A 17905-nucleotide genomic window follows, 5' to 3' on the forward strand; every position below is an offset into this window, starting at 1 on the left:
TAGCATGGTTGTATATCATTTCGAATCATAAGAGAAGGGCTCATAACAGTTTTGGGAGGGTTGGTAACAACGCATGAAATTTATTGGTAAAATTCTACACAAGCTATTTTTCGCTAAAGGGGTTAGTTTAGGAAAATGAAACTTTCAGGGATGGATCTAAAGACTAAAGTATGTCTCGTGAAAGTATTTTGAAGTACATACCTCCATTCCTCCCTCTAGAGGGCACTGACCTTTGATGACCTATAAATATCTTTGTGTTATAAATGTGAAACCTTGCAAAATATATCTTCTGCTTAAATGAAGTACAAGAAAAGTATTTTCAGCTTAACAACTTTGCTCAGTCCCAATTTACGAGGTTTCAAAGATCTGCAAATACATTTCCTAAATTTAGAAAAAAAGCATTGATATGGCTTATAATTCAACTCAAATAACAGGACTTCTATTTTCAGAACTAAAACCAGAGAAAAAGAAACTGAAAATTAAGATATAATTTTGTTTTTATCATAATTCCAATAGATAATGTAGACAAATTTCTAAGACTTAGAAATAAGAAGAGGGTTAACATTGGAGCTTGGCAATGTCTCCCCGGAGTATGGTTTTTGTCCCTGGAATCATTACAGAAAGTTTCATTTTCCTAAGCCAATCCCTTTTCAAGATAGCGAAAAGTAGCTTGTCTACAGTTTTACCAATTTATTTATTGGCTCTACTTTTCTGGGGGGGGGGGGGCTATATGACCAAACATAGACGCATTCTTTAGCTCCTCTGTATGATGAGGGTAAGACTACGCTGCTGATGAGTTAAATACTTTAATGTATCTCTATTCACGCTTTATGGTCCTTAGTGATTTTGGTAAAATTCTAGATAAATTCTAGATTTGGTAAAATTCTAGGCCTTTTGTTATGTTTGAAAGTAGATGAGTTAAATAAATGGGACACTCAGGAATAGACCCAGAGCCTATGTTATGTCCCATAAGGTCCTTAGTTATTTTGGTATAATTCTAGATGTTTGAAAGAAGATGAGTTAAATAAATGGGACATTCAGGAAAGAATCCAGAGCCTATGTTATGTCCCATAAGCTACTTAGTGATTTTGGTACAATTCTGGATGATAGGCCTTTTACATTGTTTGAGAGTAGATGAACTAGGTAAATGGAACGTTCAGGAATGGATCCAGGGCGTATATTATGCCCCATAAGGTGTATTCAAGTATCCACATCCATTTCTTTCTCAAAAGATGCCGAACTTTGATGAACTTGGTCAAACTTTGCAATCCATCACTGGAAAACTCAGAAATCGATCTACAATGCAAACGAGGCCTAATCAAGAGGTTTCGAGCTTCATATCTTTGCAAAATACTGATTAACAAGGTTTTGAGAAATTTAGAATTTTTTGGAGGGGGGAATCTATTTATGAATCAATATGAAACAGAAAGCATAGAAAATGTCTTCAAAAGCCCTGTCTTCATGGTGAGTTTTTCTGGTGAAGTTGGCCAAGCGAAAACTGCCTTTTGTTCACCGGATGAAACCTTTTATGTCTGATTAGCCTTTAAAAGGATAGGCAGTCACATCGACGACGTGGCAGAATTTTGCCTCGGACGTCAATGTGAGCAGTGAAGATTACGAAGGCGTTAAAAGGCGTAAAGGCGTGAAACCCGACCTGTAGGCCTAGTGCCGCATAACTTGTTACGCCTGTTCGGACAATGCTTTATTGAAAATACTTGAAAGATACCCGTAGAAATACTTTGACCTTTGTAGAATCGAAAAAGCGCCTAAAACCTAATTCAACTCCAAGCAGGATTGCGCGAAAATCGTATATTTGGCTAACATTTTGTGTATCACTTATGTGGTGTCCTGTTTTCGAGAAAAGTAGTGCACGTTGGAGAAAAACAGGTGATAATCATGGCTATTTGATTTTTATTTTATGTATCTATCTCTAAAACTGTGGCAACTCAAAATAACGAATTTAAGCGCCACTTTAAAAGCAACCACGTGTTCTGATGCTAAAAAAATAGAGTACTCACTTTATCTTCATGATTAGATTTGCCAAAAAATGTTCGAGTATATAAGATATACAAAGTATTGCCAAAAGTTAGATAATAGCCTTAAATAGAAGAAATATATACTATTACATATTTGAAGTAATTGCAATGCCTGAAGTATTTTAATATATAATATTTATAATAAATATATAATATTTAATATATAATCTCTACCTCAGGATATTATCCTTTTATGCCTTAGGCAGCTTTCGGCGTCTGAATGAACCGTAACCTATATCCCAAAGTTAGTTGTGTGTATCTAAAATAGAATATAGGAAAATTATATATACCCAAGACACGACTCACATCGGTAACCTCTTGAGTAACTACTTCAAAAATGTATAATACAATAATGTCAAAGCAAGAAAAAAGTGCGTTATTTCAATCTATAATCAGTTTCAGGTAATGTGATAGAATATTGATTCAAATTTGAAATTAACCATATTAAATATTAATTATATTAACATTATATTAATTATTTATATAAATTATTAATTATAATCATTTACAAATTATATTAGGAATTAATTTTATGAATATATATATATATATATATATATATATATATATATATATATATATATATATATATATATATATATATATATATATATATATATATATATATATATATATATATATATATATATATATATATATATATATATATATATATATATATATGTATATATATATATACATATAAGGTTTTTATTGCTTAATATTGTTCTGTTCTTTTTGTATCTTCATTTAAAAATCGTAAAGATCATTGCCTTCCCCCTATTGGCACATTCGTGGTTTTTTTTTTGGGGGGGGGGTGCAATTTTTATTTATCATTTGAAATTAAAATCCAATGTTTAAATTCGCCGCCGAATCGGTCAATCGTTAGTTAAGACATTTTGAAGCGCAGGAGATGGACGTACCTTGACCACATCCATCGGGTGCCAGAATATAGGCTCCCAAACACGTTTTATGAGTGGTATCCCGAGGAAAAGTGTAATAGAGGTCTACCAAAATATACCCTATGACGTCAGTATGACTGAGACCGGAGTTTTCTCCTCAACCTCACTAGGAGAACGTCACGATAGCAGCTCTTTGGTGTCTGGAGAGGATTTGTAGACGCCCTGTGGACCGTTCCTGGTTCTGGAGGGTTCAAGGAATAAGATGTGCCCAGAAATTTGGTGAAATTCAGAATTATATGGGGGACTGGTTCCCAAGGTCCCCAGAGTACATCCCCCCCCCCCGTCACAGGCACACAGAAATTTTCGTGCATTAACGCAACTAAAGCATAATAAAAAAAATAAATTAGTGTTTTCTCCAGTATGGAACATTTGACAGAGATTCTGTCACCTCCCTTTTTCGACTTAATCTTCATAATATGCCATCTTTCAACCATGAAAAATGTCATGCATTTATACTATTTCCTTTCTGCCATGTGCCATCAAAAATAAAAACACTTTCCCCTATTCACAAAGAACTCTCCCTAAATGAGTTTATTATATCTTTTTCCCCAAAGTATGTTTCCCTAGTTCCGGAATTCCGGGACTATATAAATTGTAAGTGTTCATCTAAGCAATACTCGGCTAAATTGAGTATTAATAATGATTCCCTGTCGTTTTTGACGTAATCGAGAAAGCAGATAGCGGAGAGTTGTGTATTTCATTGTTTATAGCAGAGCATTAAATGTCGCTTTTTTCTGGTTGAATTAGCTGTGAATATTTCACAAAGTGAATTTTTTAATGAAGGAAATGTGTGAAGTCGAAAGACAGAGGCACGAATCCAAACTTTGTTTTTGGAATTTCTTATGAGGCTTGTAAGAATTTCTTATAAGGTTTCTATGTATATATACTTGTTATTTTGAATAGCCTTTTCTTAGACTTTTTTTTATCGATGATGAATACACTGCCTTCTCATTACACAGGAGCTAAACATCATAAAGAAGATAATGTAGTGTGAATTTTTTTTTAATATCGGTAATCTCAAAGTAAAAGTAATTGAATATTTTGCCTATAGAATTAATGATGTTTACGTGTTATAGCAACCACACTCAATTAATCTGAGTAAAAACCGGTTTCTCTGTCGACATTTGGAGATAATTAGCTTGGTCTAAGTGAGATAAACTACTATGCAGGTATATTTTAATTAAATATTTAATGTATAGAGGTGGCTAGGCTCAGGGCCGTCACTTATGAGGGGAGGGGGAGAAGCCCCCTCCCAATCTTTTTAGTCACTCGGTCAAAAAAAGTCAGTAAAATCATTTGTTTGGTCCAATAAAGACCACGAAAATACTGACATGTCATCTACAGAAATTTCTAACTTGGTCGGTAAACGCAGCAGTTTTGCCGACTCCTGCCGGGATTTTACAGATGGTGCCACAATTTTCCAATTTGTTAAATAAACAGCATTAAAATAGTGACATGATATGTACCTACTCGTGCAGTGATTTTACATATTATATTTGAAACGGACATTATTTTGATTTTTGACAAAAAAACAGTCGGTAAAAATGACCAGACAGTCGGTCAAATCTCTTGCCCCCCCCCCTCCCAACATTTTGGCTAGTAACGCCCCTGGCTAGGCTAGGTTAGGTATTTAATGTAATTAAATAAAAAAAAACAGTTTTTTAAACTGAAAGTAAGGAGTGACATTAAAACTTAAAACGAACAGAAATTATTCAGTATATGAAAGGGGCGGCCCCCTCCTCAATGCTTTGCTCCTTACGCTAAAGTGTTTTACTTTTCATAAAAATAAAGTTGTTAGAAAGAGTCAAACTTTAGCGTAAAGAGCGAGGCGTTGAGGAGGGGACCGCCTCTTTCATATACTGAATAATGTCTGTTTGTTTTAAGTTTTAATGTCGCTCCTTACTTTCAGTTTAAAAAACTTGTTTTTTTTATTTAATTTCTGATCGTTTTTTAGTTAATGCAGCTTTTATTTGTATAAAAATTTTACTTTTCTTTTGCTAAATGGATGTCTTTACAAATTAACTTACGTAACTAACTTCTATATTCGTATATTTTTCTTCTGGCAAAAAATACAAAGTTGCAGATTTTTGCAGATATGAGCTTGAAACCTCTGTAATAGGGTTTTCTCATACGCTGAATCTGACGGTGTGATTTTCATTAAAATTCTTTCACTTGTAGGGGATGTTTCCTCCCTCTTTAAAAAATCGAGTAAATTTTCTCAGGCTCGTAGCCTTTGATGAGTAATACTAAACTTAATAAAATTTATATATTTAGGATCAGCATTATAAACACATTCTTTGATACATTTATTGACATCAAAATTTCGTTTTTAAAAGTTTCGATTACTATTGAGCCGTATCGCTTGTTTTTTTTATTGTTTTTTTTTATTACATATATGTTATTACTTATATGAAGGGGTTATACCCTTATTCAATAACACGTTCTTTAAGTTAAAAGTTAAAAAAAAATTTTATTAAGAAACCCTAGAATCACAAAGGCCGTTTACATAGAATAGAGAGCTCTTTTGAAAGCACTAACAAAAAAATGTAGCGTAAAGAGCGAGGTATTGACTTGGGGGAGAACCCCCTCACATACGTTATAATTTCTGTTCGTTTTAAGTTCTAATATTCCTTCTTACATTTCAGTTGAAAAAACTTGTTTTTTTTTTTATTTAATTTCTGATCGTTTCTTAAATAATTCTTGGAAATCCGCCGCCCCCGTCATAGAAATGTCCCTTCCCCCAAAGAAACATCCTCCACGGAAATATTCTCCAGAGTAACCCCCTCCTCTAGCCCCCCCCCTCCAGAAAAAATCCTTCCTGAAAATGGTTGTATACTTCCCAATAACCAATAAATAATGCTGGCAAGTCCGGCGCCCCCTTCATGGCAATTTCCCTTCCCCCATGAAAAATTCCTTCATGAACAGATCCTCCAACATAACCACCGACCCACCCTTCCCTCCCACTACCAGAAAAAAAACCTCCTGAAAACTTCTGTATACTTCCCAATAACCAATACTATACGTTAACATTGGGTAAAGTTCATAACTATCAGCCCTCCCTCTGGGGACTTCGGGGCATTAAGTCATCCTAAAAGACATATTTATAATATTGTCGAACATGCTGAACAAAATAGCTATCTCAAAATTTTGATCGGGTGACTTTGGGAAAAAAATAAGCGTGAGAGGGGGCCTAGTTGCCCCCCATTTTTTTGGTCACTTAAAAAGGGAACTATAACTTTTAAATTTCGTTCTAATGAGCCCTCCTAAGATATTCTAGGACCACTGGGTCGATACGATCAACCCTGGGAAAAAAACAAAACAAAAAACAAACATACAAACAAACAAACAAATAAACACACATCCGTGATCTTTCTTCTGGCAAAAAAAATGCAAATTTCCACATTTTTGTAGATAGGAGTTTGAAACCTCTACAGTAGGGTTCTCTGATACGCTGAATATGATGGTGTGATTTTCATTAAGGTTCTATAACTTTTAGGGGGTTTTCCCCCCTTTTTTTGAAAATCAGCCAAATTTTCTCAGGCGCGTAACTTTTGATGGGTAGCACTAAACTTGATGAAAGTTATATATTTGAAATCAGCATTGAAATCTGATTCTTTTGATATATCTATTGGTATCAAAAACCCGTTTTCTAGAGTTTCGGTTACCATTGAGCCGGGTCGCTCCTTACTTACAGTTCGTTACCACGAACTGTTTGATTTCTGTTCGTTTTTTAGTTAATGCAGCTTTTATTTTGGCTCACCGTCATTGAATAAGTAAACAAAATTTGCATAAAAATTTATTTTTCTTTTGCTAAATTGCTGTATCTAAATTTCGTTCTGACGTAATCTACAGATGAACTTACTTAACGAATTTCTATATTCGTATATTTTTCTTCTGGCAAAAAATACAAAGTTGCAGATTTTTGCAGATATGAGCTTGAAACCTTTTAACTAGGGTTTTCTGATACGCTGAATCTAACGGTGTGATTTTCATTAAAATTCTTTCACTTGTAGGGGATGTTTCCCCCCTCTTTAAAAAATCGAGTAAATTTTCTCAGGCTCGTAGCCTTTGATGAGTAATACTAAATTTAATAAAATTTATATATTTAGGATCAGCATTATAAACACACTCTTTTGATACATTTATTGACATCAAAATTTAGTTTTTAAAAGTTTCGATTACTATTGAGCCGTATCGCTTGTTTTTTTATTGTTTTTTTTATTACGTATATGTTATTACTTATATGAAGGGGTTCTCCCCCTAGTCAATACCACGCTCATTACGTTAAAAGTTAAAAACAAATTTGATTCAGAAACCCCTGAATCACAAAGGCCGTTTAATTAGAATAGATAGCTCTTTTGAAAGCACTAAAAAAAAACTGTAGCGTAAAGAGCGAGGTACTGACTTGGGGGAGAACCCCTCACATACGTTATAATTTCTGTTCGTTTTAAGTTCTAATATTCCTTCTTACATTTCAGTTGAAAAAACTTGTTGTTTTTTATTTAATTTCTGATCGTTTCTTAAATAATGCTTTGAAATCCGGCGCCCCCTTCATATAAATGTCACTTACCCAAAATAAAAATACTCCACGGAAATTTTCTCCAGAGTAATCCCCTCCTATAGCCCCCCCCCCCCTCCAGAAACCATCCGACCTGAACTTGGTTGTATACTTCCCAATATCCAAGACCGCATGCTGGCAAGTCCGGCACCCCCTTCCTGGCGATTTCCCTTCCCCCATTAAAAGTTCCTTCATGAACAGATCCTCCAACATAACCACCGACACACCCTTCCCTCCCACTACCAGAAAAAAAACCTCCGGAAAACTTCTGTATACTTCCCAATAACCAATACTATATGTTAACATTGGGTAAAGTTCATAACTTTTAACCCTCCCTCTGGGAACTTCGGGGGATTAAGTCATTCTAAAAGACATATTTATCATATTTTCGACCATGCTGAACAAAATGGCTATCTAAAAATTTTGATTGGGTGATTTTGGGAAAAAAATAAGCGTGGGAGGGGGCCTAGTTGCCCTCCATTTTTTTTGGTCACTTAAAAAGAGCACTAGAACTCTTAATTTCCATTCCAATGAACCCTCCCACAATATTCTAGAACGACTGGTTCAATACGATCACCCCTGGAAAAAAAAAACAAAAAACAAACACACAAACAAATAAACACGCATCCGTGATCTTTCTTCTGGCAGAAAATGTAAAATTCCACATTTTTGTAGATAGGAGCTTGAAACCTCTACAATAGGGTTCTCTCATACTCCGAATATGATGGTGTGATTTTCATTAAGGTTCTATAACTTTTAGGGGGTCTTTGTCCTTTTTTTTGAAAATCAGCAAAATTTTCTCAGGCGCGTAACGTTAGATTGTTAGCATTAAACTTAATGAAAGTTATATATTTGAAATCAGCATTGAAATCTGATTCTTTTGATATATCTATTGGTATCAATAACCCGTTTTCTAGAGTTTCGGTTACCATTGAGCCGGGTCGCTCCTTACTTACAGTTCGTTACCACGAACTGTTTGATTTCTGATCGTTTTTTAGTTAATGCAGCTTTTATTTTGGCTCGCCGTCATTGAATAAGTAAACAAAATTTGTATAAAAATTTTATTTTTCTTTTGCTAAATGGCTTGTCTCTAAATTTGGTTCTGACGTAATTTACAAATTAACTTACGTAACGAACTTCTATATTCGTATATTTTTCTTCTGGGCAAAAATACGCAGTTGCAGATTTTTGCAGATATGAGGTTGAAACCTATGTTATAAATTTTTCTGATACGCTGAATCTGACGGTGTAATTTTAATTTAAATTCTTTCACTTTTAGGAGATGTTTCCCCCCTCTTTAAAAAATCAGGTAAATTTTCTCAGGCTCGTAGCCTTTGATGAGTAATACTAAACTTAATAAAATTCATATATTTAGAATCAGCATTATAAAACCAGTCTTTTGATATATTTATCGAAATTAAAGTTCCATTTCTAAAAGTTTGACTAACTATTGAACCATGTGGCTTGTTTTTTTTTATTGTTTTTTTTTATTACGTATTTTTTATCACTTATATTATGCGGTTCTCCCATTATTTAATAACACGCAATTTAAGTTTAAAGTTAAAAAAAATTTTAATTCAAACACAACTGAAAAAAAAATTATGTTTAATTATAATAGATATCTCTTATGAAAGCAATAGAAAAAACTGTAGCGTAAAGAGCGAGGTATTGACTTGGGGGAGAACACCCTCATATACGTAATAATTTCTGTTCATTTTAAGTTCTAATGTTGCTTCTTACTTTCAGTTGAAAAAACTTGTTTTTTTAATTTAATTTCTGATTGTTTTTTAAATAATGCTTGGAAATACGGCGCCCCCTTTATATAGATGTTCCTTACCACGAAGGAAAATTTTCCACGGACAGATTCTCCCGAGTCGTCCCCTCCGCCCGCCCCCTCCCCCCCCCACCAGAAAAAAAATTCTTCCTGAAAATGTCAGTATACTTCCCAATAACCAATACAATATAAAAGCAATGGGCAAAGTTCATAACTTGCAGCCCTTCCCCTGGGAACTGTGGGGGATTAAGTCATCGTAAAAGACATATTTTTTAGATTTTCGACTATGCTGAAGAAAATGGCTATCTCAAAATTTTAATCGTGTGACTTTAAGAAAAAAAGAGCGTGGGAGGGGGCCTAGTTGCCCTCCATTTTTTTTGGTCACTTAAAAAGGGCACTAGAACTTTCAATTTTCGTTCCAATGAGCCCTCTTACGATATTCTGGGACCACTGGGTCGATACAATTACCCCTGGGAAAAAAAAAAACAAACAAAAAAATAAACACGCATCCGTGATCTTTCTTCTGGCAAAAAAAAAATCAGAATTCCACATTTTTGCAGATAGGAGCTTGAAACCTCTACAGTAAGGATCTCTCATACGCTGAATCTGATGGTGTGAATTTCATTAAAGTTCTATAATTTTTAGGGGGTCTTTCTCTCTTTTTTCGAAAATCAGCCAAATTTTCTCAGGCAAGTAACTTTTGATGGGTAAGATTAAACTTGATGAAACTTATATTTTTGAAATCAGAATTAAAATCTGATTCTTTTGATGTATCTATTGGTACCAAAATTCCGTTTTTTAGAGTTTCGGTTACCATTGAGCCGGGTCGCTCACTTACAGTTCGTTACCATGAACTGTTTGATGCGTTCTGGGCGGCCTGCATTCCATAATTCTCTGTTGTAGTTTCCATAATTTTGTTGCTTAATCATTATATTTTCGTCATATTTTGGTATATTCCATTAGGATTAATCTAACTTCACTTGCTTGGTCTGGTCTGTACAACAGGTAAATACCCAATTAATAGCTGTCTCCAAAAAAAAAAACAAGATGAAATTTAACTTGCGATAAAAAATGAGGAAATTAGAAATAAAACCAATATTAAAATCAATAACAAAATATTCCTAGCTTTATTAGTCTATACAAATTCATCCAATACAGGCAAAAAAGGTAACTTATTTAGATCATACCATATCAGAATCAAACTTTTAGGGCTATTCTAACTTTTTTGTCAGTATTAGCTGAACTTGTTCAAAGTAATGAAGCTAGGACTCTTTTATTCTTGTTTTAATGTTGGTTTTATTTTTACGAAAAATTAAGCAAGATAGAAACGGGTTTTAATAATTATTTTAATAAATAATTTTAATTATATACGGCTCTATTTTTAGTCTCCTCGCTTTTTATCAACAGTTGAATTTTATCTTTAATTTGTTTCATGGAAACAAAATAAAGACTTTCTTCACTTTTTTGTTTTACGGAAGAGGGTGGTTAAATATACAGCTGAGCATTCAGTATATTCTTTTTCAATTCACTATCTTAAAAAATTTCTTCATAAAATTGCTTTCTATTTTTGGACCTTTTCAGACGAGTTGGATCAGGTTAGACGACAGGCAAACGTTTTTGTTGAACCTAGCTGTCCATTGGCTCTGTTTAGTTATTCCCATATATTTATTTTGTAATAAAACTATATTCAAATAAAACTGAATGGAAATTTGTATTCAAAATAAGAAGTAAGTTATCTTTCTAAAAAAATAGGCTTTTGCTTCTAGAATTATTTAAAATAATATGTTCAAAGTTGTCCAGAACAAAAGTTCGCTTAAAATTCTAATGATATGCATGCGATTTGAGGGCTTGACCAAACTTCAAATTTCAAGCCTAGCGAAATTGTTTAAAGAAAGCACTGAGCAGACAAAGGTGTCATCCTTGTGAAAAACAGCGTGATAGGATCATGATAGAAGAAGGAGACTAAAAATAATATCAATTAAATGCTGTTCTGATGTACCCTTGACATAAATACACAATCTGAAACCCGTATTATTACTATCATTACTTAGACGGAGAAAAGAATAAAACCAATAAAAAAGAATAAAGAAAAAAAATAAAAAAATACAGAAAAAGAAAAAAAAACAAGACAATTTTGCCTGTTAACAAAACATTTTAAAGTCATACTAGTCCAGGAGTAATTAGCATTGACCACGTCAGTTTTAAATTTAGCATGTCTCTTTTCTACAACTGGGAGGGGGTCCATAATACCAATAGATATAACGCTACTTCCGTGCCACTTAGGTAGACGCTAAAGGAACTTGACATATATTAAAATGAGCTTCGTAAGGCCTTCTTTTCCAGCTTCGTAAAAAATTCTCAAATGGGAGCCAGAGCGAGCAGATGAGCAATTTTTGTTGCATTATATAGCCGAAAAATCAAAAAGCGTTAAAGTAAATCATGCTGGGAACGAGTGTTCACAATGCGGTTACTTGGTAACTTTTATTTTGAGTCTTTGATGGGAAGGAGTTCAGTCTTAAATCATTAAATGCAAGTCTGATCACATTTTAGGCCTCTACGAGTGATACTTGTTTCTGCTGAAAACTAGATATCGAGCGGGGTTTGTAGGGGTGTTGTCAGCAAATCAATCAGCAATAATAATTTAAAGCATGGTGGCTTTATTACTCGTTTAAGCTCAACAGCGATGGTGAGGTATTTTCCGCTATAGGTAGATGTATATATATATTTATTTGAAAGCCTGCATGGTCGTCCACAAAATATAAAGATAGGCAATGCATAATTTAAAACGAAACCAGCATAAAGGAAAAACAATAAGTTAGTTTATGAAAATGTCCAGCCTTCCCATTTTGCTTCGTTAATCAAACAGATTGAATATCCTTGTGGGATTCCGGCTCGAACAGAGCGCATGATGCCTTCTTTCATGCTAAAATACCGGTGGGAGGAGTGCTAAAAGGGCTCACGTTGGTCTTCCAATAGTTAGGATTGCGAAAAGACATAAAAAAAATAGATTAGACAAAAACACAAAAGAACCACATAGATGGTGATTGCAGCAATACCTGCAGCCTAATATCATCAAAATATATTTTGTTTTCATTATATATATTTTGTTTCATATTTTAATATCATTAAAATATATTTGAGAAAATCATTAAAATATATTTTGTTTTAAGTAAATTGAAAATAATGTTTAGTAGATAATAGCGCTGCCTATGTTAAGATAATATCAAAGAAGGAAAAAGCCGTACGATTACAATTTAAAAGTGGTCTCAAGTTGTAGAATATAATATGAGAAATGATTGTCCATTAAATTTGTCAAAATGTCAGGCAAATATCTGTAAGCCAAATTGACAAAATGTCAGGCAAATATCTGTAAGCCTATCTTAAATTGGAATCGTATATGATTAGTTCCTGTGGGAAAATTCGTCAATTAAAAAACAAATTTTTCCAATGACTAATTCTGTACGAAGTCGATTTTGTTAATTGTCCCCCTTCAGTTTGGAACTTGGTTATTTTCATATGTCAATATTGTCAAAATGTCAAATTAAATTATTAAATGTCAAAAAAATATTCAATATTGTCAAAATGTTAAATATCAAAATGTCAAATTATAAAACGAATTTTTCCAATGACTAATGCTGTACGAAGTGGATTTTGTTAATTGTCCCCCTTCAGTTTGGAACTTGGTTATTTTCAAATGTCAATATTGTCAAAATGTCAAATTAAATTATTAAATGTCAAAAAAATATTCAATATTGTCAAAATGTTAAATATCAAAATGTAAAATTAAAAAACTAATTTTTCCAATGACTAATGCTGTACGAAGTGGATTTTGTTAATTGTCCCCCTTCAGTTTGGAACTTGGTTATTTTCAAATGTCAATATTGTCAAAATGTCAAATTAAATTATTAAATATAAAAAAATATTCAATATTGTCAAAATGTTAAATATCAAAATGTCAAATTAAAAAACGAATTTTTCCAATGACTAATGCTGTACGAAGTAGATTTTGTTAATTGTCCCCCTTCAGTTTGGAACTTGGTTATTTTCAAATGTCAATATTGTCAAAATGTCAAATTAAATTATTAAATGTCAAAAAAATATTCAATATTGTCAAAATGTTAAATATCAAAATGTCAAATTAAAAAACGAATTTTTCCAATGACTAATGCTGTACGAAGTGGATTTTGTTAATTGTCCCCCTTCAGTTTGGAACTTGGTTATTTTCAAATGTCAATATTGTCAAAATGTCAAATTAAATTATTAAATGTAAAAAGAAAAAATTAATATTGTCAAAATGTTAAATATCAAAATGTCAAATTAAAAAACGAAATTTTCCAATGACTGATGCTGTACGAAATGGATTTTGTTAATTTTTCAAAATCAAATCAGATTCAAATAAATTTATTTAACATAAAAAAAACAAATTTTCAGCAGTCATCTACAAAAACCCAAAATTTCTTTACGATGGCTGCAAATCCATTATTATAAAGCTCTGCAACTACTCCATAAACAAAATAATAATAATAAAAAAAAAAATTGTCCCTCTTCAGTTTGAAACTTGTTCATTTTCAAATGTCAAATTAAATCATTAAATGTAAATATTGTCAAAGTGTTAAGTGTCAAAATGTCAAATTAGAAAACGAATTTTTCCAATGACTGATGCTGTACGAAGTGGATTTTGTTAATTGTCCCTCTTCAGTTTGGAACTTGGTCATTTGCAAATGTCAATATTGTCAAAATGTTAAATATCAAAATGTAAAATTAAAAAACGAAATTTTCCAATGACTGATGCTGTACGAAATGGATTTTGTTAATTTTTCAAAATCAAATCAAATCAAATTAATTTATTTAACATAAAAATACAAACAAATTTACAGCAGCCATCTACAAAAACCCGAAGGTTTGTTTACGATGGCTGCAAATCCATTATTATAAAGCTCTACAACTACTACATAAACAAAATGATAACAAAAATTAAAAAAAAATTCCCTCTTCAGTTTGGAACTTTTCATTTTCAAATGTCAAAATGTCAAATTAAACTATTAAATGTCAATATTGTCAAAGTGTTAAATGTCAAAATGTCAAATTAAAAAACGAATTTTCCCAATGACTGATGCTGTACGAAGTGGATTTTGTTAATTGTCCCTCTTCAGTTCGGAACTAGGTCATTTTGAAATGACAGTATTGTCAAAATGTTATATGTCAAAATGTCAAATTAAAAAACGAATTTTTCCAATGACTATTGCTGTACGAAATGGATTGTGTTAATTATCCCTCTTCAGTTTGGAACTTGATCATTTTCAAATGTCAATATTGCAAAAAAAAAAGTTGTCTTAGGTTTTTTTTAACGAAATTTTCCTCTTTGTTTCCAAATGATTCATTTGTTTGTAATTTTTTTAAATAGATCACTTCAACTATTTAAATTTCCTTTAATTTAACTTAGGGTATGTAAATACATTCTCTGACAAAAAGAAGCTGTCTCTATTATATTTCGTGTTCAATGAAACGAAGAAAATAACCTAAATGATCGCAAATAAAAACACACAAAAAGTAGATGTTTTTGATATGTTCAGTGACTTATGCAAGTTTCCAAACAAGATTGTAATTTGCAAATCAGTTATTGTGAACTGGAAGGTATGATGTGTTTTTTTTTCTATATTTGAATTTTGTTTTTCAGCCCGCTCGTGATTTCTTTGGTCGCATTATCAATAAAACTGACAAAGACCACCCATCTGATGGAAAAAGTTCAGGTAAATGGAGCTATTTATTTTAACTTCTGTCCCTCGCACTTTTTTATTTTCTCAAAATTACAGAATTTATAGGTAGCTTGAAAAAAATGGAAAAAAGGACAAGTTTTGGAATTACAAGAAAGAGACGTATCCGAACCTAGTCTAAATATAATAAATTTAGTTTTAAAAACATCTTAAAACCCAGTTGAAACGATGGTATCAAATCATGAACATTAGTTTTATTGTTGTTGTATTTTTTCTTTATTGATGTGTGTTTCAGGAAACAATCGAGTGTCAAGTTTTCGAGTTTTGAGTACATTAGGTTGTAGTTGTGTTTTTTTTTTTTTTTTTTTTTTTTTTAGTCCTTTTAAGGCTAATATAATTTTTTGGTGGATTTTTTTTATTATCCTCCCCTCCATATCATGCCTAGGAATTTGGAGGGTACGGTTTTGTGTTAAGTTTTTATTTATTAATAATATTAAAAAAATAAAATAACATAGAATGTAAAATATCTTTTCTCGATTTTCTCTCTCTCTCTCTCTCTCTCTCTCTCTCTCGCTCACTATCTCTCTTGCCCACTCTCTCTCTCTCTTGCTCACTCACTCACTCACTCTCTCTCTCTCTCTCTCTCTCTCTCTCTCTCTCTCTCTCTCTCTCTCTCTCTCTCTCTCTCTCACTCTCTCTCCTCCCTCTCTCTCTCGCTCTTTCGCACACATACTCCCAATATGGTATATATCTTGGGTGTTGTCTGATTTTTTTGATTATGGTGGACCTTCGCATTTGTAAACTGACATTGTTTTATGGACGATTCATAATCGTGGGATAATCTTTTAGGACCTTTCTTTCTGGACGCAAATATCCATAAAAGCAGTTTAAGTATATCTGCTTTTTTATCACTTGGTGGACATTATACTTAATCCTGGCGTGATTTGGTTCCACGGCGGATGCCAAACATGAGATAGAATGTACGAGTTATCCCGATGAGATTTAGTTGCACAGAACTGCTCCGCGGCTGTGACCCATGTGCCGGAGTTGCTGCTATTCTTTACGAGGCATCGATCACATACGTATTGTTTTAGGTCAAGAGCTTAGAAATTACTAAGAAATCACTGGAGCATCGAAAGAAAGAAAAAGTGAAGCAATATCGTTAATGTTCCTCCTCTTCTTTTGAAAAAAAAAAAATAAAAAAAATAGAAAATGTGGTTGTTAGGAGATATGTTACATATTTTCGGTCTGGGAAAAGGGAAAGGAAACTAAAGAAAGGATCCGAAACCCTACCTGGGCCAGACCTCTACAAGGGAAATGCTAAACTGTCGTTACCTGCTTCCTACAAAAGAGCTTATCACATCTCAAGAAAATAAGTTTGGAGCTAAGGCTGAAGTTGCGCCCTTAGACGGGTTTAAATCCTTTTTAATACGAAACTGTATATTTTTTATTTATGGCATGGTGAAGAAACTGATTTTTCCGACCGCTTTCCTGTAAAAAAAAGTGTTTTTAGAAAGCTTTAAGGAGTAAAGTTGGAATACTCACTGAGTTTGTCTCCAATCGTCTCTTCCGTAGAAGATACCAAATTTGCATAATGGAAATGAATTTTTGAGAATTCTTATTATTTCGATTTTTCTTGCGTGGACCTTTAAACCCGCTTTTAGGAAAAGGCCTTCCATCATCCCCTGCGTGTGCAGTGATTAGCTGGAAATGCTCGTTTGACGAATCAAAGAACATCATCTTAAATCTTCGCAGTCAGGTGTCTGAACTTATCACAACCCTCCCTTAAATACTTGATAGCTTTGCTGTTTTGACGTTGTGAAAATTAAAATATAAACAACAGAAGATCAAAAATGGGGTTTTTATAGGCCAAATGAAAATACTGAAAAAACAAACCGAATATTTCGGGCGGACATCCGCCTCTTCTTCAGCGTGAACAAAAAAATTCAAAGAAATGTTGGAAACCAAAACAACGCGGAGAGTCAACGTGAAAAAACAAACCAATAAATTTAGTAAAAGCCAAATTTAGAAGATGAATAAAATTCAATAAAATCAAAACTAGAAGAATAAAAGCCGAAAGGCTTTACACAAATGTGAGTCACTCACCAATACCCTTATTAGCCCCCCAAAAAAATCCCAGAAATTTTGACTGCTCTCGTTTAATATTAATGAACGACTGACTGGCAAAACAACTCATTCGTCTAGCACCATTTTTTATTGTTTGTTCTTTATATTATGGCAAGCCAATGTGGTTTAAGGAATTATATTCATAAAAGTTAAAATAAAAGTACATTATTTACTATTCCTTTTTGCAAATTCACACGCGTTTACTTTTCAGACCCGAAAGATTTGCTGAGAGGTGACATATGGTATCATTTCAAAGAAGGCTATAGCAACGCTGTCAGAAGGAAAGTTCGTGTGAAGGATTTTTTGTAGTCCATAATTTCCTTTTTAAATTTTGTTTTAAATAAAGATATCGTTTATTTAAATTTTGGAGAAGTTTGTCTGTCAGAAAATAGCTTTTTCGTTAGGTTTCAAGTTGTAAAGCCACAGGTTCTATATTCGGGTCAAATTATTAACACTAAATTTTCGTTGTGGTTCCAATATTTTTTTTTCTTACCAACAATACTATTAAACTCAGGGTCTCTTAAAATAACAACTTAGTAAAGAAGAATTCAAATAGTCGACGTAACAAGGACAGTGAAAAAGAAATCTGATTGAATTGGTTAAGAGGAAACTTGGATAATCATATATATCTTAATAAATATCAAAAATTAGAAGTCCTTTTTGTAACGATAAAGACTTCCCTATACAGTTATGCAGCTTTTTGGTTGAATCAAGTACCAAACAGGGGTGCCACT

The 17905-nt window shown here is 32.9% G+C and overlaps 1 protein-coding gene across 1 annotated transcript in view; it reads left to right on the forward strand.

Annotated features, from left to right (window-relative positions):
• The window catches only part of cutlet (chromosome transmission fidelity protein 18 homolog), a 145079-nt gene extending 127552 nt beyond the window's left edge, over nucleotides 1-17527 (forward strand). Inside the window, exons 16-17 of the mRNA XM_089098657.1 lie at nucleotides 15008-15080; nucleotides 17383-17527. Coding sequence (XP_088954783.1) covers nucleotides 15008-15080; nucleotides 17383-17480 — 171 coding nt within the window. The 3' untranslated portion in view covers nucleotides 17481-17527. The remainder of the gene's footprint in view (nucleotides 1-15007; nucleotides 15081-17382) is intronic.
• The last annotated feature ends 378 nt before the right edge of the window (nucleotides 17528-17905 follow it).

This window comes from Artemia sp. Qi Xiang Cuo, chromosome 13 (assembly GCF_049724085.1).
Source record: "Artemia sp. Qi Xiang Cuo chromosome 13, ASM4972408v1, whole genome shotgun sequence".
NCBI lineage: Eukaryota > Metazoa > Arthropoda > Branchiopoda > Anostraca > Artemiidae > Artemia > Artemia sp. Qi Xiang Cuo.